General features: G+C 45.5%; 1 protein-coding gene across 5 annotated transcripts in view; it reads left to right on the top strand.

Annotated features, from left to right (window-relative positions):
• The window catches only part of FHOD3 (formin homology 2 domain containing 3), a 489,898-nt gene that overhangs the window by 424,817 nt on the left and 43,823 nt on the right, over positions 1-21,258 (top strand). For all 5 annotated transcript variants that reach the window (XM_061170499.1, XM_061170498.1, XM_061170497.1 and 2 more), the window contains 2 exons: positions 10,174-10,332; positions 20,324-20,506. In XM_061170499.1, the coding sequence (XP_061026482.1) occupies positions 10,174-10,332; positions 20,324-20,506 (342 nt within the window). The remainder of the gene's footprint in view (positions 1-10,173; positions 10,333-20,323; positions 20,507-21,258) is intronic.

Raw genomic sequence — 21,258 nt, 5'->3', positions numbered from 1 at the left:
CAGTGAATTCCACCATTCTGTCTTCCGGGTCACTTATCCGTTCTTCTGCCTCAGTTATTCTGCTATTGATTCCTTCTAGTGTAGTTTTCATTTCAGTTATTGTATTGTTCATCTCTGTTTGTTTGTTCTTTAATTCTTCTAGGTCTTTGTTAAACATTTCTTACATATGCTCAATCTTTGCCTCCATTCTTTTTCCGAGATCCTGGATCATCTTCACTATCATTATTCTGAATTTTTTTTTGGAAGGTTGCCTATCTCCACTTCATTTAGTTGTTTTCCTGGGGTTTTATCTTGTTCCTTGACCTGGTACATAGCCCTCTGTCTTTTCATCTTGTTTATCTTTCTGTGAATGTGGTTTTTGTTCCACAGGCTGCAGGATTGTAGTTCTTCTTGCTTCTGCTGTCTGCCCTCTGGTGGATGAGGCTATCTAAGTGCCTTGTGCAAGTTTCCTGATGGGAGGGAATGGTGGTGGGTAGAGCTGGGTGTTGCTCTGGTGGGCAGAGCTCAGTAAAACTTTAATCCGCTTGTCTGCTCATGGGTGGGGCTTCCTTCCCTCCCTGTTGGTTGTTTGGCCTGAGGTGACCCAACACTGGAGCCTACCTGGGCTCTTTGGTGACGTGGCTGACTCTGGGACGGCTCACGCCAAGGAGTGCTTCCCAGAACTTCTGCTGCCTGTGTCCTTGTCCTCACAGTGAGCCACAGCCACCCCCGCCTCTGCAGGAGACCCTCCAACACTAGCAGGTAGGTCTGGTTCAGTCCCTCCTGGGGTCACTGCTCCTTCCCCCTGGGTCCTGATGTGTACACTACTTTGTGTGTGCCCTCCAAGAGTGGAGTCTCTGTTTCCCCCAGTCCTGTCAAAGTCCTGTAATCAAATCCCTCTAGCCTTCAAAGTCTGATTCTCTAGGAATTCCTCCTCCTGTTGCTGGACCCCCAGGTTGGGAAGCCTGACGTGGGGCTGAGAACCTTCACTCCAGTGGGTCGACTTCTGTGGTATAAGTGTTCTTCAGTTTGTGAGTCACCCACCCAGCAGTTACGGGATTTGATTTTATTGTGATTGTGCCCCTCCTACCGTCTCATTGTGGCTTCTCCTTTGTCTTTGGATGTCTTTCTTTGTGCGTTCCAGTATCTTCCTGTCGATGATTGTTCAGCAATTAGTTGTGATTCTTTTGTTCTCGCAAGAGAGAGTGAGAGCACGTCCTTCTACTCCACCATCCTGAACCAATCTCTCTATATAGCTTTTTAGTAAGGTGATTTTAATTATATTTTGAGGAAAAAGACAGAAATCCTGCACTAAATTTCATCATGTTGTGTTTCTTCTGCTGGTCTACGATGTGGAGAATGGCATCAGAGGTGGTTAAAATGACCCCAGAGTAGGATGTCAGGGCAGAAAGCCCCTGGGGGGTGGGGAGGTACCCTCCATGGACTTGACATCACCCCAAGGAGCCCCAGGAAGTGGCCTTCCACCCCTGTGCCTAATCCAGGGCAGCCAATTCCCTCTTGCCCCCAAAGAGCAGCTTTTATACTCCCAGATCCAGAGAGACCACAAAAGGTATGGAGTGGAAGAGGGGCACAGAAGGAAGAAGGGACCTGATTTCCCCTTTGGGGACTCATTGCTGTCTTACTCACCTAGGTTCATTGCTTTATTAAGGGGAGGGGGCTCCGGAATGGATTTGGAGAAATTTGTTCAACTTTATTTACCTTGAAGTTTCGAAGTATATCAGAAACTATGAGCAGTGACTCTTTAAGAAAATTCAGAGATGATGATTTATTGGTCTGAGGTAAGCCCTGGCCTGGGTTATTTTGAAAATCTCCCCAGGGTCCTCAGCCAAAGTTGTGAACCATTGATTTAAAGTGAAAAATGAGGCACCATTGAGGGGGGTATTGTTCCCACCATCACTTTCCACACTGACTCCTTCACTGGCCCCCCATGTCTACCTCCATTTTATTCTCCTGAGAAGAGAGGAAAATCTTCCTACCTTATATTTAAGTTCAGGTCATAAGGAAGTATGTTATTTTATTGAACAGCACCCTCAGAAAACCTGAATTCCCCCTGGAAATTCCAAACCCAACTTTGGGGCTTATCTGGGGTGATCACACACCTTAGTGTATCCAGGATGATGTGTGTGGAGGTCCCAGCGTAATTATTAAGAGTACTCCCTTCCCCTCTCAAAAGTCTCCTGGTTAGGGTACTAGATAAACTACATTAACATTGGAAATGTAACTGTTTTACAGTTGGCCTCTGCTGTAAAAGACTCTAAGAACAAATATGGGAAATTAAAATTAAACTTACCAATAAGCAAGCCTATTCTCGCCAGGTCCTCAGAAACTCTATTCCTAACTAAAGGTTTTTCAGCTTTTATTTAGGTTTCTTTGGCTTTTGGATGTGGAGTATCTTTGGCTTTTGGATGTTGTTGTCTTTTGCCTTAATGCTTTCCCATGTATATGGCCTTCTCCCTCGTTACAGGACTTAGGAAAATTCCATAGCAGTCACATCTTTATGACATCTGTATCGTGGCATCACTGTCATTGTCACTTTCTCAATGGACAGTTTTGAAAATATCCTGTGGCGTCACTCTTTTGGCAGTTAGCGGGGAACGAGGAGGAATGATTTACCATTTCTAGAACTCATGCCTTGCTGAGCCAGCCCCAGGGTCTGTGACAGTGATGCTGACAAGCGTTTTGAGAGGTCAGTCGCCTTTCATGGAAATGCTCTCGAACTTAGCAGTTTTCTCCAAGACTCTGAGTTCTCTTAATAAATCATGTCCTTAGCCCAGTTTCTATTTTCAGTCACAGCACCCTCTTGGATGACAAGTTCTGTGTGCTGAATAACCACTTTTTAAAAACTGCATCCTTTGTGTCTAGTAAAATTACTCTTTTAAAATTCAAAGGGGTGATTCTCCATGTCAACATTTCAGAAAACTTTGGAAGGCAAGCCCTTTCCACCTGCCCAGACTGTGAGCCTCCACAATCTTTGCTCACGCTCCCCTCCCTACTCTGCTCATTTTGTCCTCTCTTCCCACGTGGAATTTTGTGCCTTCATGGTGGCCCTTCTCTGGACCTTGGCCGTCTTTATCATGGTGTGCCACGGCTCATTTACTAGATCTACTTCCCACACCAGGCACTGTCCATGTGCCTGGGGGTCTGCACAGATGAGCATCCATAAGCTCTTTTCATTCATTCAGGAAGCCCCAGGCAAGTTGCCCATGTCCCCGGGAAGCAGCTCTGCAGGCTAAATTGAGTATCAAGTCCCTGCACTGTCTCCTGCAACTATCACTATTCAGGGTGGGGACACTGGTCTGATCTGACACTCCTGTTTATGTAGGTGCCTTTGATCAGTAAGCGTGGTAGATGCATTAGTTATGAAAAATACACATTGGTAAACCATATATTTTTAAAATACAATGTTATTAGGTTAAAATGATTTAAAAAAAAAGGAGTCATTGGTAGTGAAAAAAGCTAAGAGCTAATTCTTAGAAAGCACTATTTTCCAGGTATTGTCCTGAATACATGTATCAATACCAGTAATACTCTTCTAATAGTCCCAGCAGACACTTCTGTTGTGCTTACCAGGGGCCAAGCCTTGTTCTCACTGATTTACATCCATCGTCTCCTTTCATCCTCACAGCAAACCCTGTGAGATCGGGTCCCAGAGAGGACTCGAGACACAGAGAGATTCAGTGACTTGGCAAGGTCTCCAGGCTGTGAATGGGTCAGACCCCAACTGACCCATCTGGGTGACTTGACGCTCTGGATATTTGCAGTTACCCTTCAGGGCTCCTGAATCTGTTTGTGTCATCCTTGGATTCCGTTTTGTTTCGGCTACTTTCAAGCTCATGCTCTGAACACTTCCTCGTGCTCTTCCCTTGGGGATTTTTAAATCTTGTCATTTTTTTTTAAAAAAAAACCTCTCTCTTTCTACTCAATGATCTGTATGCTTTGCTACTGAAATTTTAAATTTCATTTGGTCTGGACTCTACCTCTAACTGTGTGACCTTGAGCAAGTCAGTCAACCTCTCTGAGCCTGTTTTTGATTATGCGGGGGAAAAAAGAAAGAAACCAGGCCTGATCCTGTGTGCCTGACCTCCCAGGGTTGTTCGGTAGACCTAGTGCAACAGGGGAGAATGTGCTTTTGTGCTGTGTTAACAGGTCAGTAATTTTTTATGCTATTGATTGTCTTAGCCTTTGTCTCACGTGACTTTCCCGAGATTCCAATGTGAGATCTTAAATTAGCCTCTAAGCTTAATGACTACTATTTAGCATTAAAGTTTTCCTTTCCACTTTTTCCTAACTGCTGTCTGAATATTCACCCTTCTCTTTTCCAAAACTGAATGATTATGAGGGGGAGTAATGGTCTCATCCTCAGGATATTGAATGCTATCAGGTTGTGGTCACTCTTACGTGGCGGTCACCCACCCCATAACCATTCAGAATCAAGTTTGTCTCTTTACTTGCAGATTCTAAAAGACTTGTTCTTGGAGGCAATACTTTGTTCCATCCAAAAACCTGACTTGCATGTCTCCTCCCTGCGAGGCCTGTGGTCATCCATCTCTGTATCAGGATTGGCGTTGCCCCACAGTCCCCCTGAGAAGACCTGAATAGGTGGTTTAACCGTTCTAAAACATATTCCTGTCGTATGTGACTTTCTGCCCCTTGGAGTGGCTGAGTTTGCAGGACCCAACCTCTTGGAGCTGGTTGGTTCTAGAGAGACGGCCCCCACCCAGGGAGCTGACCACCAGGTGAATCTAGGGCTACAGGGGAAAGTCACAGCCCTTACCCCTAAGACTTGGTAGTTAGCACTCACTGCTTAAATTGAGTACCTCCTCTATGCTTCTTAGAAATTCTGTAAGTCTTCTGGTCTTGGGTACCGCCTGTTTGAAGCTTCCTCCTGGAGGGGCTCACTTCTGTCTCCTGGAACTGGACCCTCAGCCCTCTTGGACAGCTTGGGAGAGAAGAGCTGAACTGCCTTGGTGACTTCCTTCCTGCCCCTTCTCTCTAAGAGGTCTCTGCTGGCCTTGACAGCATCTCTTGCCATAGAGGGTAACCTCGGTCTCTCACCCTTTTGGCTGTAACACCATCTCCCCACTCCCTGCAATCTTCTTGGCCAAGTCAAAAACAAACAGAAGCCCTCCATTCCATGCAAGCCTGAAGCATTTCTCCAGAGACAGTATTTCTGGAAGGGCAACTGTTGGCAGATTGGAAGCTCCCTGATAGTTGTTGTTTTGAAGGAGGTTCTGGGTGTCGCTGCCTCGTTCGGTCAGAAGTTCAGCTTCACTATGCTTTCTGGAAGCAAATCAGAGCCTGGCCTCTTCCTAGAGTGCCCCCTGCCCCTTCAAGAAGTAAATTCCTCTTTTACCTTGAGAACTTCTGGATGTACTTGGGGAAATTGCATGTTCAAAGACATCCCCACCCTGGTTCCCCGCACTGTGCTCACTTCCACTCTGTTGCTGGGGCAACTCTCTTGCCCCAGAGACAGTTGTTCCCATTTTCACTTCCAGCAGCCCCCTAGTCCAGCATCCTGTGCCTGAAGCCCCACCCACAGGAGCCTCCCTCAGCATCATTTCCGCCCTGTGAGTTCTTGAGACCTGAGGGCAGAGGTTTGGCTGATTGACCTTTTATCAAAGAATTGAGGCAGAAACGCTTATTTCCTGTGGTCCCAGGACTGACCATTGCTGCCGGTGGCATCGTGGCCCCCCACATTTTTGTTGGTCTCCATGAAAAATGTCCCCATTCAAGGCGTAGGCGCCTAACAGGCACTCAGGAAATATTCGTTTAAGGAAATGAGATCTATATCAAAGAAAGGCAAAAAATAAATAAATGTAGGAAGATACCCTGCCAACCAGAAAGAGACAGTTGAAGGACTGAGCTTGCTTCTCAGCCTCTTTTCCTGCTCAGGGTTTGCTGTCGTGGACCATCACTGATAACATCTTGAGAAGCCAATCAGCAGAGGGGTCTCATGGGGTGTGGCATACTCCAACCATGATGACCCTTGGCCATTCCCCCACAGCCTGTGTTCTTGCTTTCTGCTGGCTTTTTTTTTTTAGAGAAGGAAGATGTCAGTCAATCCAGTCTGTCATGATGTTTACCTACCATGTTGAGTTTTTTGACTTAAAGTTACTTTCTTTGGTTCCATATTAGAATTGGGCTTTCATAATGGATTGTGACTCACTGATCTTGTGCTCTTGTTGGAAGGCCCTGGATCACTGTATGAGAGCTTATTCTGTACTTTCATTCTATTCTGTTGTATCATTGTAGCTGTTTAGTGCCAGTGCTACACATTAATTATATCAGTGTTACAATAAGTTTTTAGAGCTAATTGGGTAGATATTATATATATTTCTACTTATGGATTTTTTACACATATATTCTTTCATAGTAACTCTAGAATATTTTTTAATTCCAAAAAAATCTTGTTGGAATTTGATTAGAATCATTTAAAAAATATATGTCTTATTTATATATAAATTCTATGATGAGAGATAATGAACATCCTTACAACACTGAGGCTTCCTATCCAGGAACATGATGTTTCTCATTTATGCACATCTTCTTCTTTTGCTCTCAAGAAAATTTTGTCAGTTCCTTCAAGTAGGGCCTGCATTGATATTTCAGGAGGTTTGGGCGTTTTGTTTCCTTGTTTTTGTGTTGTTTTTTGGGATGTGTCTGGGCTCAAATAAAATGCAAAACGACTTTCTCATCTCCTGCCTAGAAGTATCACCTCCTGTCATCCTCCCAACCCTGTTCCACCTTTGCCCCATCACATCTTAGCCCTTCCTTTCCAGATGCCTTTAGAGGGTCATTTAACATTTCCTAACCTCCTTTACAAGGAACACTCTGTCTTATCTGCTTTACCTCCTCTTTCTATCATTGACCAATTTCCTATTTTTCTCATTTCAAACAATGGACAGTCACAGACTGTCTGATCAAAGAAGTGCAATAAGGAGATGGGTGCCTGAGAAAGACTCTTAGCAAGAGTAGGATGAATGGGCTGGGGGTGAGAAGAGGCTGGAAGCAGGAGGCCCGTGGTGGGCTGCCCTGGGAGGCTGGCACCGGGGTCAGGCTCAGGGTGCAGGTGGCGGGAATGAAGGACGGGGCACGAGAGGCTTTATGGAAGAGGATAACAGTGACTCAGACACAGGACCAGGTGAAGGACGTAGTGAAGGTCACTCTTGCTGGTCTGGGCTTTGACCCTGAAAGAGGATTGAAATGGATCAGAACTGATGACGGCTAATCCCTAGACAGGACGCGTGCTTCCGGGCACGGAGAACTGTGGCTTGTTCTTGCAGGCGCTGCTCCAGTTTGTTGTGGGAGGGGAGGAGAGAGTTGGACAAGCCCGCGTGACCCACCCCTCGTGTCGGGCAGGACAGCCGCCAAGGCACTTGAGGGGTCAGTAGCATCCAGTGGAGTCTGTTTTAATTATGAAGAAGAGCATTTAAAATACCTCTTGGATAAAATCCAGAGATTTAACAGTTCAATTTCAGATATGACTTTAATTCTTATTCCTTCCTTTGCGAAGTGGTTGGAAGTGCTCTGAAAACACGTAGCGTCGTTTGTGGAGATAGCTTCCCCATTATCTCAGGATGCCCAGCGGCTTGCTTCTTCCCGACTTATGGGGTGTGTGGGCGTGGGTGTGTCCGTTGGTGTGAACTGAGTTCTGCTGAGAATGGGGGCAAGGACATCTCAGGCTCAGAGCCACCCCTGAGTCTGTGTGGGTTGCTTGCTGCATGTGGACGCTGGCTGAGGGGGGAGGACTGAAATCTGAGCGGTGCTTCCCTCTCAAGCTGTTTGCCATGGGGCTGTGTCTCCCTGGAGGTGGGCATCTTTTTCTCATTTGCACAAAGGCTGCAGTTGGGCTGGACATGCTCAGGCATCTCTGCAGGCTCCTAGAATGACGGGGACTCTATAGATGGGGGGCTAAGGGCTAATGATTCCCAGGGAATCCCTGCCTGCCCATAAATGCTTCCTGCACTGGAGCCTGGCTGTGGGTAGTTGCCTCTCCAATACCAGGTCCCAGGCTTCTTCCGTCTTCCATGCTGCCGTCCATGTGGTTTCATTCGTTATGCTCGTGAGATGTCTCACTGCTGTCTCTCCGGGTCTCACGTCCACATTCTAGGCAGGAAGAAGGAGGAAAGGCAAAAGGCATGGCTCACTGGGTCTATCTCTTTTTAATCAGGAAAACAAAAACCCAAACTGCCAGCCTTACCTGCCAAGGGTCCAGGGAGGTGACTGATTTCACCGACATATTACCAGCCTGAAAAAAATCAAGTCCCTGTTGGTGAGCAGGGAAGAGGGAATGGATGTTGGGCGGGCTCCCTGCAGCACCTGGAGGGGTGGACACCCGGCACCCCAACATGGGCATCGCAAGTCATCACATCTGTCTTCATCGCCTGTGATCAGCATTTTGTCAAACCTTTTCTCATTCCTTCTTAGCCTTCTATACACAAAATAATATTTTAAAGTAGATTTCAGCTAAATTTCAGGGGCTCCTGATAAGCTTATTTGCTTAAATATATAGAAGACAAGCTTGCCCTACAGAGTGAGGGCGCATTTATGCCGCGTGTCCCTGGGAGCTCACAGTTCCAAGCCGACGAGCACACCCACAGGAATTGTTCCTCCTGGCTACCAGGCAGCCAAACAGCTGGGATGCTTTCGCTTATTTTCTTCATGAAGAAATTGTAATTTATTCCCAAATGCATATTTAAGGACCTAAAATAGAATGTTAGCAATTGAGTTTGGAAGGGCTCAGTAGGACTTAAGGGACCGCAGCCGTTTTTCCTTGCCAGCTCCCAACCTCCTGTGCTACAGCGATCAGCTTCCCTGGGCGGCTCAGCTGCTCCCAGGCCCAGCCTGGTTCCCTTCCTCAGAGGAGAGGCTGAGGCCTCAGCACAGGAGGCCGACATTGAGCAGCTGTCAGCTGCTCAGCTGTGGCCTGCCTGCAGGGGGGTTCTGAGCAGCTGATTCATGGAGCTCCCCCATATGGCCCCCGAACCTCCAGCTTCATCCCTGGCAGTTCCCTGGAACTAGACAAAGGCACTTCTCCTCTCCTTGTATTCTCTCCCAGCCCCAGGCTAGTCCTAGACAGTCTTGAGGGTCCAGCTCAGGTGGCAGCTTTTCCAGACCCTAACCCCCTCCACCACCAGGTGAGTTAGTTACCCCACAGCTGGGCCCCTCACACGGTGAGCACACCCCATCACTGTGCTGGACGGGTCTTACCCATCCTCGTCACCCCAGGCTTGTTTCATGAATCAAAATCATCATCCTCCCAGCCCTGTGGCCTCAAGGGAAGCTGCGCAGCACAGGGAGCTTGCTGACCGGCCCCCCTCTACCTGTCCCGGTTGCCACCCGCCCTTGACTTCCCGAGAGCTGAAGGGGAAAGCTGGGGGCCTTGTCACAGCTCTGGGCAGAGGTGAGCATTGGCTCAGCACCTCACACCCTTCCTGGCTTCTGGCCGTGTGCCAGCCCGGGGCTGGCCGCAGGGACTGCCCCGAGGATGTCAGGCCAGCAGGGAGGCCACATACATCAGGGCTCTGTGGGGACATGGTCCCCCTCCTCGACCTCTTGGCTAGTTTATCCCTCACTCCTCTTCACTCATCCACTGGGCAGCTGCCCAGATGGCTGAGTGTAGCAGGAGAGGCGGAAGTGCTCAGGTGTCGGGGCGGAGGATGTTGGAATGATGAGAGGAGCCCCTGAGATGCAGAAGGGCTGACCGGCCAGCGTTGCAGGATTCCCCTCTGGCTCCCGTCTCCTTGGTGCGCGGACTAGCTTTCTCCATCTCTGGGCACACACCACACGCTCCAGGGCCAACCAAGGCACATTCCGACACCTCGCAGCCTGCAGGAAGGGTACTCTGAGAGGTTTGAGTTTTGTTTCCACTGCTTCTATGGAAAAAAACAGGTTTTTTTTTTTTTTTTCCTTGCAAAATATCACATTTTTCCCAATTGAAGGCAAATCAATTTTATTTTGTAACGTGTCTGGCTCGCGAAGTTCCATTGCTGCCCTGCTCTTGGCGGCCTCTTGGAACTAATCCCTGATCTCTGCTGTGCTGAGAGGTAGCTAGTCCTTCCCTGAGCTAAACTGAGGGCATTTGTTTTCATGTCTAAGTAAGTTGTGAGTTTGCTTTTAATAGAGGACCAAAGATGATGCATTAATCTTGGATTCTCCTTATTTAATCACAAGAAAACTGCTGCAGATGGAAAAAAGCAGGAGATCATCGTCCTGGATTCCAAGAGGAGCAATGCTATTAATATTGGTCTGACGGTACTGCCCCCTCCAAGAACGATTAAGATAGCCATTTTGAATTTTGATGAATATGCCTTAAACAAAGAAGGGATTGAGGTAAGAGGAGCTCTATGGAGCGTTATTTGTGTCCTGTAATACGCTGCTTATGTAAACATTACTGTGTCCAATGTGACTTTCTCCACAGGGTGGCTTGCCATTTTTCTGTCTCAGCCAGATTCTGAATAATGTTAATAATTCTCACATCTTGTTTTTTAACTTCTGGGGGGAAAGAAGCCCCACTTTGCCTAGGAAATTCAGAGATCCTCACTCTCTGGTTCATTTACTAACTTCCTTCTGACCACATTCCGCCTACCTCGACGTGGAAGAAGAATTTGACAACCTCCACGGAGGTGGGGCTGGGATGCCTTCTTTCACATCATTTCAAACCAAATACATTTAATGAACAGTCTCAAAGGTAGGGTTTTCCATACGTGCTCACTCCATGTTAGCGGCTTTGTTTCTCTCTTGGCACCCTTTGGGGTGTGTAGAGATGGGTTTCATTTGATCAGCTGGAAAACCCAAGCCAACTGAGTCTGCAGCATTTGTTAATCTGAGTGGCACAAGTGGAGAGAGATGGGGTGCCTTGGCTGTGACTACATGGCTGGCAGGCGGCCCAGCTGGCGCCACAGCTTCCCTGCTCTGCCAGGGTCCAGTGCCCTTCCACCAGGCCCTGCTCACCCTTCGCTGTGGGCTGGTGCCTGTCTGTAGGAAGTTAAATCTCCTATTCTCATAACAGAGAAAGAGTGAGTGAAACCAATGGCTCAGCCCACAGATTCCTACAGACGGGTGGATGGCCTGGAGGCCCACTGGGTCAGAGTGGGGATCTTAGGACACTGCTTCATGACGTTGAAGCATCAACGTCATGAAGCAGTGTCCTTCTATTGGCAAAGAGCCCTGGATTCCTTTAAGGGCTCTCCATACTTGAGATTCCTTCATACCCAGTCTTATTAAGCCTCGAGAGTGAAGGAAGCCAATGAAGGCTGGCTGCAGTGAGGGAGAGCGGGCTTTGGCAGGAGAGTTGAAAGTGAGGAAGGCCTGGGGGGCTGTGCCGGACGCGTCTCCAGCCCTGAGTGTGGTAGGGGGCGATGGGGCCCATGGGGCAAAGTGATGCCTGAACCCAGGAGGACAGCCGTGCCTTTGTGCTTTGGAAAGCAGAGACCTCCACAGGAAAAGCCGTGTTCCAGAGGTTTGTACTGGATGGAGTACAACCTTCAAAATCCATGCCTACCCAGAACCCCAGAATGTGACCTTATTTGGAAATAGGGTCTTTGCAGACATGATCAAGTTAAGATAAAGTCATCCTGGATTAGGGTGGGTCCTACTCCACTGGCTGATATCCTTCTAAGAAGAGAGAAGTTTGGACATAGACCCAGAGAGGGGAATGCCATGGGAACACAGAAGACACACAGGAAGACACACAGAACAGAACACCATGTGATGATGGAGGCAGAAATTGGAGGGAAGCGTTTACAAGCCAAGGAACATGAAGGACTGCCTGCAACTACCAGAAGCGAGGATGAGGCAAGGAAAGATCCTCCCCTCGAGTCTTCAGAAAGAGCATGGCCCTGCCGACACCTTGATATTAGACTTCTAGTCTCTCAAACGGTGAGAGAATAAATTTCCTTTGTTTGGAACCCCTGAGTTTGTGATGCTTTGTTATGGCAAACCTAGGAAACCAGTACGAGGCCTAAGCAACTCTGCCCTGAGAAACACACACACAGCCTGTGCCAGGAGCAGGTACGATGAGGGAAATGCACTTCCCTCTGGCTGGAGAGGAGGTGGAGCCCGAGCCCTGGAGTCAGGCCATGCAGGACAGCAGGTCAACAGAGCCAGAGAGTGAGGGCACGTGGCAGACCGGGGAGGGTGTAAAAAGGAGAGAGCAGGTGACAGTAGGCGAATACAGAGAGGGACACTGAGGCAGCTGCCAGACAGCGAGAAAGAAGGGGGCAGGCCCAGCCTCAGTGTGAGGCACCTCCACCCTGGGACGCACAGAGCAGCAAGAGAGAAGGGCATTGGGCAAGTGGGAGCTGCCAAGCGGGATGAACCAAGTGCAAAGTGTCTCTCACATAGGGCAGACAGAGTAGTAGGCCCTAGCGCACGTTCTGGCCATCCTGTTTACTTCACAGGATCTTTTAAAGACTGCAAAAGCTTCAGATTCGTACATAGGCTCCAAATGCAGCCAGGGCCAGCTTGATTGAAGGAAAAAATGACAACTTCCCCTTTTAAAAATATTTCCCCTTCTTGCCCTGAGAACTTGGAAGTCCATCAGGAGAGGTGGATGCCTTTGGTTTTGCCTTTGTTCTTTCCTGAAATGTCAGTCTCCCTGGGTGGGGAGAGTTTCAGATACAATAAGTTACTTAGATTTTAGAATGAATCAAATTATTTTTTCCTTTGCTGACTGGTTTCCAGCTGAGCACCTTTTCGATCCAGGAGGGAATGATGACAGGTACAGTAATGATGACGGATATAGGAGCAGTAGCGCAGCTAAACTTGACTTTCCTAGGTTTCCTCCTGTGGCCCAGACACCAGGTAGGTGCTTCACACAGATGCTCATCAGAACCTTACGAGGTACATACTATTATGTTCTTCATCTTAAAGATGAAGAGGGTGAGTTCCAACGTTTGTCTGTGTCCAAGCTCACAAGCCAGTAAGAGGTCGAGCTGAAATATGATTTCTAGAGCCTGAGTCTGAAGTGCAATCCACAGGCCAGCCCTGGCGGCGGCCAGCCCAGGTGGGCTCTCTGGGCCTGGGCTCACCCACCGAAAAGAATAAGAGGGAATCTGAAAGGGGAGTGAGAAGATGCATGAGGCAACGCAGTCCGCATCACAGCGCTGCCTATGGTTTTCCTCCGGGAGTAGCTGGCATATGAAATGAGGTACAGTGAGAGGACACAGCCATAGAAAACACTGCCTAACCCTTCCTGAGAGCTTATTGTGTCATGCGTGCTCGGTAAATTCATATATAGTCACAAGACATGGAGTTACACATTTTTACCACAGTTTTTGTTGAAAGCAAGGTTTCTCAGCTGGCACTATTGCTATTCTGGGCTGGACAGTTCTTTATTGTGGGAGCTGCCCTGTGCATTGTAGGGTGTTCAGGATCCCTGGCCTCTGCCCACAAGATGCCTGTGGCACCCATCCAGGGGTGACAACCAAAAATGTCTCTTAGCCTTCGTCAATATACCCTGGGGACAGAATCACCCTGATTGAGAACCCCTCATCTGAAGCTGCCTGGGCAAATCCAGAGACTGTGTATATTTTCAACTCTTGTCAGCTGTAGCTGAGAATCCAGAAGAAACCAGTCCTTGTGGGGAAGACAGAACCCAGGCCCTCCCAGCTGTTACCTGCTGTCTCTGGCCACTGATCCCAGGGGCCCAAGGGGTAGAGATGGTCTTCATCTATGTGCAGAGCTACTCCCCCAAAACTTATTGTCTAGGCTTGTTGTTCAAGAGTTAAGTCAGGGCTGAGAAGAGATGTAAGTTGTGTCCTTACAGATCTTTACTAATATGATTTCCAGCTTATGCCCAAATGGCCTTTTGCCAAACCGTCTGCTTCTTGGATGCAGGCCCTGTAGCGTGGCACCACAGCTTAATGGGGTCAGTTGAAATGAAACCTCTGTGTACCTGGATGTGATTAGGATGTATTCACTGACATCCTGTTTGTCAACCCCATGTTTTGTATCTGGTTCATCATGAAAACCCATGGGAGTAAGTAACTTCATTAAGGAAGTAGTTTTTCATAAGAGTATTAAATTTTAGAATATGATTTGGGGGCATCTCTAAGTATTATTAATGATATTTTCCCAAGTAAAACATCGCTGAGGTATCACAGATGGAAGTAGGAAGGGTTTTCGTTTTTCTCCTTGCTTTTCTCATTTTTAGAGTCTGTGTTTACTCAGAGGGTAACACAATTGAATGGCCCCAAACGACATTTAACTTGGCCCTGCTTGGCTGCCAGGCCAGTCAGCATCCTAGAAACAGAAGTTCCCTTTGGCCGCCTGTACAAAACTACAGTATCTTCTCAAGCAGTTTGTGTTGGGGAACCCCGTCCACGGGTCCCTGAGTGAGCGCTGGACACGCGCAGATGAGCCTGAGCGCAGGAGCCCATCGGTGGGTCCACAGTGCCAGGAACCAGAATGTCCCAGTGACTGGGCACCTTAGCCACACTGGTAGTTTGTGGAATCGCCATGAGCATGGAGGTGGTGCTGGAAAGTAGGAGGAGCCCCTGGGTGGTTCTCCAGCGCTGCCTTGGTTGATCCAGCCTAGCTTCAGGGACTGCATCTTCATCTGTAAATTTGGTGCATAATTTCTGCCTTACATGCCTCACTTGAGTAATCATAAGAACAAAAGAATATACTATCAAGAAATAAACTTGAGAAGTTAAACTTTAACCTTGAGAAGTTAATTAAAAAAAAAAAAAAAGCTCCTCCCTGCGATTAAGTGCATGAAGAGAATGCCATTGCCTCATGAGACTGCAAGTTGCATCCAAACTAGCCTCAGCCATAAAGGCTCCAACTTTCTGCTGTTAGATTCTCATCCAGAGTCATAGCCAGGGTTCTGTTCAGAACTCAGGAGATATGGGGATACATGTATATGTATAGCTGATTCATTTTGTTATAAAGCAGAAACTAACACACCATTGTAAAGCAATTATACTCCAATAAAGATGTTAAAAAAAAAAACTCACAAGACATGATAATTACTTAGTATGGTCTCATCTGCAGGTGAATGAGATGGCCAAACCCCAAAGCATTTGGGTCCATAAAAAATAAGTAAGACTTATGAATTTTCATCTGAAATATGATTTTCAGATACAAAAGCAAGCATACTTAAAGCAGTGCTGGAGAAACACTGTCTGGAAGAAAGCAAAAAAACACTGAGATTATTATGTCATGGGGCTGTTTGATGTTTTTCTCCCTGTGAAACCAAATGGTCATCACAGAAACATCAGTAAATCTACTGACATGGTAAAGAGCAAATTAAAGGTATGCTCATTCCCTTGTCATCTGCTCATGGAAGAAAGGGGCCATCACCTCATAGGAGGTAGCGTTGACCTCCTGTCCCCCGGTCTTACGGCTATTTTTATTGTCAGTGATGTGTAAAAAAAAAAGTAAACTAAACTGGCAGATGGCAACCTCATAAATCTTCAGTAGTGAACAAATGGTTTAAATTAGAGAAAGGAAAAACAAAAGTGTTTGATTACTTTCCCAAAGGAAAAAAGCAAACAAAAATCATCCCAGGAAAATGCCTTCTGAAGAAGGGGGAAAAGTGTTGACAACTTTGTATTTCGGAATTCTTCTACATGCTTAAAACAATTTGAGCATTAAGGAAATTAAAATACAAATTCTTAGTTAAGTTTTTCTTTTGAAAACCAGTTGAGTTCAAATGCTGGGTGTTTTGGAAGAAGTGACATCTGCTTGGATTGTTTTGGTCCTTTTTAAATGCCATCTGTGTGGCTAGGTGGGGTCAATAGCATCAGCCTGTGGGAGAACAAGGAGGATTGTCACTGAACGTCTCCCCGGTGCTCCATTCCACCCACATAATCTGTGTTTGGGGCGTGATGAAGAGGATGTTGGAAGAAGAGGTATCTAGGGCTCACCACCTGTGACCTCACTCTGACCACAGCCCAAAACAGGTCTTCAATACAGTTTGGCATCACTGACTTCTGATGAACTCCTGAGACAGCCCTCCCTGATAACACTTTCAGAAGCCTAGGTCAACTACTACCCCACGCAGATACATCCTAAGGCACAATCATGTAGATATCTGCATGTTTGCTGATTCTGGTGTCAAGTGTCCAGTCTTTTTTTTTCTTTTTTAAATTTTATTTATTTATTTATTTATTTATTTATGGCTGTGTTGGGTCTTCGTTTCTGTGCGAGGGCTTTCTCTAGTTATGAAGCGGGGGCCACTCTTCATCGTGGTGCGCGGGCCTCTCACTATCGCGGCCTCTCTTGTTGCAGAGCACAGGCTCCAGACGCGCAGGCTCAGTAATTGTGGCTCACGGGCCCAGTTGCTCCGCGGCATGTGGGATCTTCCCAGACCAGGGCTCGAACCCGTGTCCCCTGCATTGGCAGGCAGATTCTCAACCACGGCGCCACCAGGGAAGCCCAAGTGTCCAGTCTTTTATTTTGGCTTTTTTTTTTTTGAATTAATATAGAGTAAAGTTGACTTTTGGGGAGGGGGTCCAGGTCTATTGAGTTTTAAAACATATATAAATTCATGCAATGACCACTGTAGTCAAAATTCAAAACAGTCCCATCTCCCAAAAAACCTCTTGTGCTGTCCCTTTCTAGTCACACCCTTAACCCACCCCTAGCCCCTGTTAATGACTGATTGATTCTCATCACTATGGTTTTGTCTTTCCGAGAATGTCATACACATGGAATCATACAGCGAGTAACCTATTGAGTTTGGCTTCTTTCACTCAGCATGATCGATGCTTCTGAGATTCATCCAAGTCGCAGTTTGTGTCTACAGTTGGTCCCTTTTTATTGCTGAGTATCATCGCATTGTAGGGATGTACCACTGGCTGTTTGTAAATATAAGTATTCACCCGTTGAAGAATATTTAGCTTGGTCCAGTTCATAGCAGTTATGAATAAAGCTACTGCAAATACTCATGTACAAGTTTTTGTGTGAACACTGTTTTAATTTTTCTAGGATAAATACAAACGGAATTGCTGGGTCATGTGATAACTCTATGTTTAATCTTTTGAGGCACTGTAACTTGTCTCTTCATTCTCTTAACAGTGTCTTTCACAGAGAAAAAGTGTGTAATTTGGATGAAGGTTAATTTATCAACCTATTCTTTTTTTGTATCATGTCTAGGAGTTCATTGCATAACCTGTGTCACAAAAATTTTCTCCTGTGTTTCCTTCCAAAAGTTTTGTAGTGTTACCTCTTACTTTTAGATCTATGATCCCCTTTGAGTTAACTTATGTAGAAGGTGGAAGGTTTAAGTTGAGGTTCACTTTTTGCATATGGATTCCAGTTGGCCCAACACCATTTGTTGAAAACACTACCATTTGTCCACTGAACTGCCTTCACCCCTTTGTCAGAATCACTGGGCCATATTTGTGTAGTCTATTTCTGGATGCCCCGTTTTGTCCCACTGGTCTCTGTATCTAGCGTGCAGCCCATGCCACACTGTCTTAATACTGCAGCTTTATTGTAGGTCTTAAAGTCAAGTGGTGTGACTCCTCCAAGGGTATTCTTTTTCAAAATTATTTTGGTTTGACTGTTTTGGTCCTCTGCCTTGCCATATAATTTTTAGAATCAGCTTGTCTATATCCACAAAAGATCATGCTATTTTGTTTGGAATTGAGTTAAATTTATACATCAATTTGGGAAGACTAGCATCTTGACTATGTTGAGTCCTTCAGTCTGTGAACACTGTTCCTTCTCTCTCCATTTATATCGTCTTTAGACGATTAGATTGCTTTCATCAGCATTTTCTACTTTCCAAATGCAGATCCTACACGTGCTTTGTTAGATTCATACCTAAGTATTTCATTGTAAATAGCATTTTTTTAAAATCTCAGTTTGTAATTGCTCATTAGTAATATATAGAAATAAAATGGACTTTTTTGTATATTGACCTTATATTATGCAACATTGTTTAACTCATTGTTTCATAAGTTTTTTGTAGATTCCTCAAAATTTCCTATGTAGACAGTTATACCATCTGTAATAGGAGGAGTTTTATCTTTTCCTTTCCAATCTGTATGCATTTTTAAAATTTTATATACCTGGCTAGGATTTCCACACAATGTTAAATAGGAATGGTGAGAGTGGACACCCTGTCTTGTTCCCATTCTTAGAGGGAAAGCATTCTCTCTGTCACCATTAAGTATGAAATGAGCTGTAGGTTTTTTTGATAAATGTCTCTTATCAGGTGGGGGAAATGCCTTCTATTACTGGATTGCTGAGAGTTTTTTGTCATGAATGGAAATTGAATTTTATCAAAACTTTTTTGAGTCAATTGAAATGACTGTGTGAATTTTCTTGTTCACACTGTTAATCTGGTAGATTAATTGCATTGATTAATTTTTTTCATATTGAACCAACCTTGTGGCTATTTTAAAATATATTGCTATATAAAATATAACAATAGATTTATATATCTTAATATATTGGCATTTATTTATATACTTTAAAATATTTTGTTAAGGATTTTTACATCTGATTCATCAGGATATTGGTATGTAGTTTTCTTTTCTTGACTAGATTAACTTTGTCTGGTTTTTGTATCAGGGTCATTCTGGTTTCATAAAAAGAATTGAGAATTGTTCCATCACCTGTTGGAGTTCAAGCCACAGATTCTGACCCACCTTCTGTGGACTGTTGTTCCAGCATCAGCTCAGTTATCAAAGTTTTCAAAGACCAGTTCAGGTCTCAAAGTCTTTAATGTGCTTTTGAAGGTCAGATTCACACATGAACAGCTCAAGGAGAAGCTCAGAAGTTCTTGAACAGCTCAAGAAGCTCAGAAGTTCTTAAACAGCTTTGTGCCCTTGCTTTGCAGGCTCTTCATGTTTCATGACCTCCCCACTGCTTTCTGGTTTTCTGGGGCCTTCCTTTTTAGTCCTCCAGTGAAAGCTGGGGCTTTAGTTACCTCACTTTACCATGCACTTGCTATGACTGTGCCCATGTCTGGGGCCAAGCAGAGAGAAGATAGAGAAGAAAAGCATACGGGGTTTGCCCCACCTCTTGGGACCACAGCTCCAGTGACTGGAGAGGAATGTTCCCTTCATCTGAGTTTTAGGACCTGCCAACCTTGCTGCCACCGCTAGGAGACCCTTTCCCACACCTCGAGTCAGAACTAGAGGGCTCCCCTGGCATTCTCTCTGTCTGCACCTGATACCCTCTTCCAGATTTTTGGGCTACCTGAGCCCAGGCTAGGGAATACCAGAGGAAAAATGATCAACTCATTACCAGTTCAGTTGAACTTTCAGTTCTGGTCTTCTTCCTCAATCTACCTACCACTATTTCTTTTTTTTAAGTCTTCAAGGAGTTGCTCCATGCCTGCTGTCCAGGGTGTACAGTTGCATTTAGTGGGACAGACAGAGTATTGCTTACTCCATCTCCCCCAGAACCGGAACTCCTTCCCACACTTTATCCAGATGGTTGCTATTGTAGAGCAGTAACCAAAGCCACTTAGAATTAATGAATTAACATAAGTTACTGAAAAGTATGGCACAATGTGTATTTCTTTGCTTTGATACTCTCATTTGATAAATGAGAGAAAAATAATGACACCTTCCCTTTCGTAATGTTGTGTGTTAAATGTCACGTGATGGGAATTTTTACCTTCTTTTAAAATGTAATCACTAAGGAATTTGAACTTATAAGAGTCATAATCCTTCTGATGCCTGTTTGCTCCCTCTGCCTTCCACAATTGACTTTTACCAGAAACAAATAAAAGCAGAAAGTGATACTCTTTCCATTAGTAGGTAAGTATTGCTCTTTATAAGTACCATCATCATTTTTTCCTCAGTCAGACTTGAGCTTGATGTTAAGATGTTTTCACTTCTATATAAAATTTGAAATATCCTTGAAATATTTAGAACAATTAAAGTTATAATATGGCCCATGTACAAAAGTTAGTCTGAGCTCTTGGTAAATGATTTATTTTTGTAAGCTCATAAATTAATCTGTGAGAAGATTATATTCTTAACACGTTTTACTCTATTTCTTAGGGAACAGGGAGCTGTTCTCTAATCTTCTATCTTATTCTTTCACCTTTCTCTCACCTCCCCATCCCTTTCTTGCCTAGAATGTCCTTCATGTACAAGACCAGGAAATTTAGGGCAAGTTGCTTATGAAACAGGAGATTTAAAGAAAGAGAAAGAATGTTAAAACAAATGAATGTAAATTTAGATGCTACGTAGGGCTTTTCTTCTCTAAAGTTTATTTGGTATATAGCAGCTGTATATGATAAGAGCACTGACAACAGAATATCTCTACTACCTGGTTGGGAAGTTATCATATGAATTTGGAAACATCGAAGAGTCCATCACTAAGAATATACTGTATCATTCCATCTTTCCAGAAAATTCTAACCATGATTCCCACCGAAGAAGAGAAGCAGAAAATCCAGGAAGCGCAGCTGGCCAACCCTGAGGTGCCCCTGGGCAGTGCAGAGCAGTTCCTCCTTACACTCTGCTCCATCAGTGAACTCTCAGCTCGGCTCCACCTCTGGGCATTCAAAATGGATTATGAAACTACAGAAAAGGTAAGCACTTAGGAAGAGAGGCAGCCAGTCCTATGCCCCCAGAGTTGAGAACGTTCATTTTTTTAACGGTAAACATAGTGAAGTATCATTCCTGAGACAGGGTTTGAAGGGTGAGGGTTTGATGGTGATGGGGTCGTGTCTACACCGAGTGATAAGCAGCCTACCAGTGAGGGCTTATTCTACAGTGTCTGTCTGGCCACCAGCCTCAGATATTTGACTGTTTAAAACAAAAAACAAAAAACTATCAAATGTTTTTCTGACTCTATATGCTTATTGTAGAAAATTTAGACCATACAGAAAGACACAATATGGGAAGTGACTTGCAATCCTTCTATCTGATGATGGCCACCTCACTGCCATTGACTTTGGCAACCAGCAGGTCACTGGGTCCCTTTGAGAGAGTATCGCAGTAGAAAATCTGAGATGAACAGATTGCAAGAGGTTGAGAGGAGAGTAGAAGGAAAGGGACCTTGACAGTGAAGGCATGGGAACACTCATCCCGAGTAGAAAGTGGAAGAAGTAGGTGTCCTCTCTGGATGGGTGAGAGGTGAGTATTTTTTGCAGGCTGAGAAGAAGGAACCATGGAGAGGACAAGGGAGGGATGGATGGTGAGCTGGAGGTGAGCTTGACTGAGAGCAAGTGCCCGGAGGAGGTGGAGAGGCTGTGTGGTCTTCCTCTTTCCGCAAAGGAGGGAGCACGGTCCTTTCTGAGGGCCAGGCAGGCAGCAGTGGGCTAAGGCTGCTTCAGGAGGA

Source organism: Eubalaena glacialis, chromosome 15, assembly GCF_028564815.1.
Source record: "Eubalaena glacialis isolate mEubGla1 chromosome 15, mEubGla1.1.hap2.+ XY, whole genome shotgun sequence".
NCBI lineage: Eukaryota > Metazoa > Chordata > Mammalia > Artiodactyla > Balaenidae > Eubalaena > Eubalaena glacialis.
Note: the sequence above shows the minus strand (reverse complement) of the source record. Positions and strands in the feature narration are given on the sequence as shown.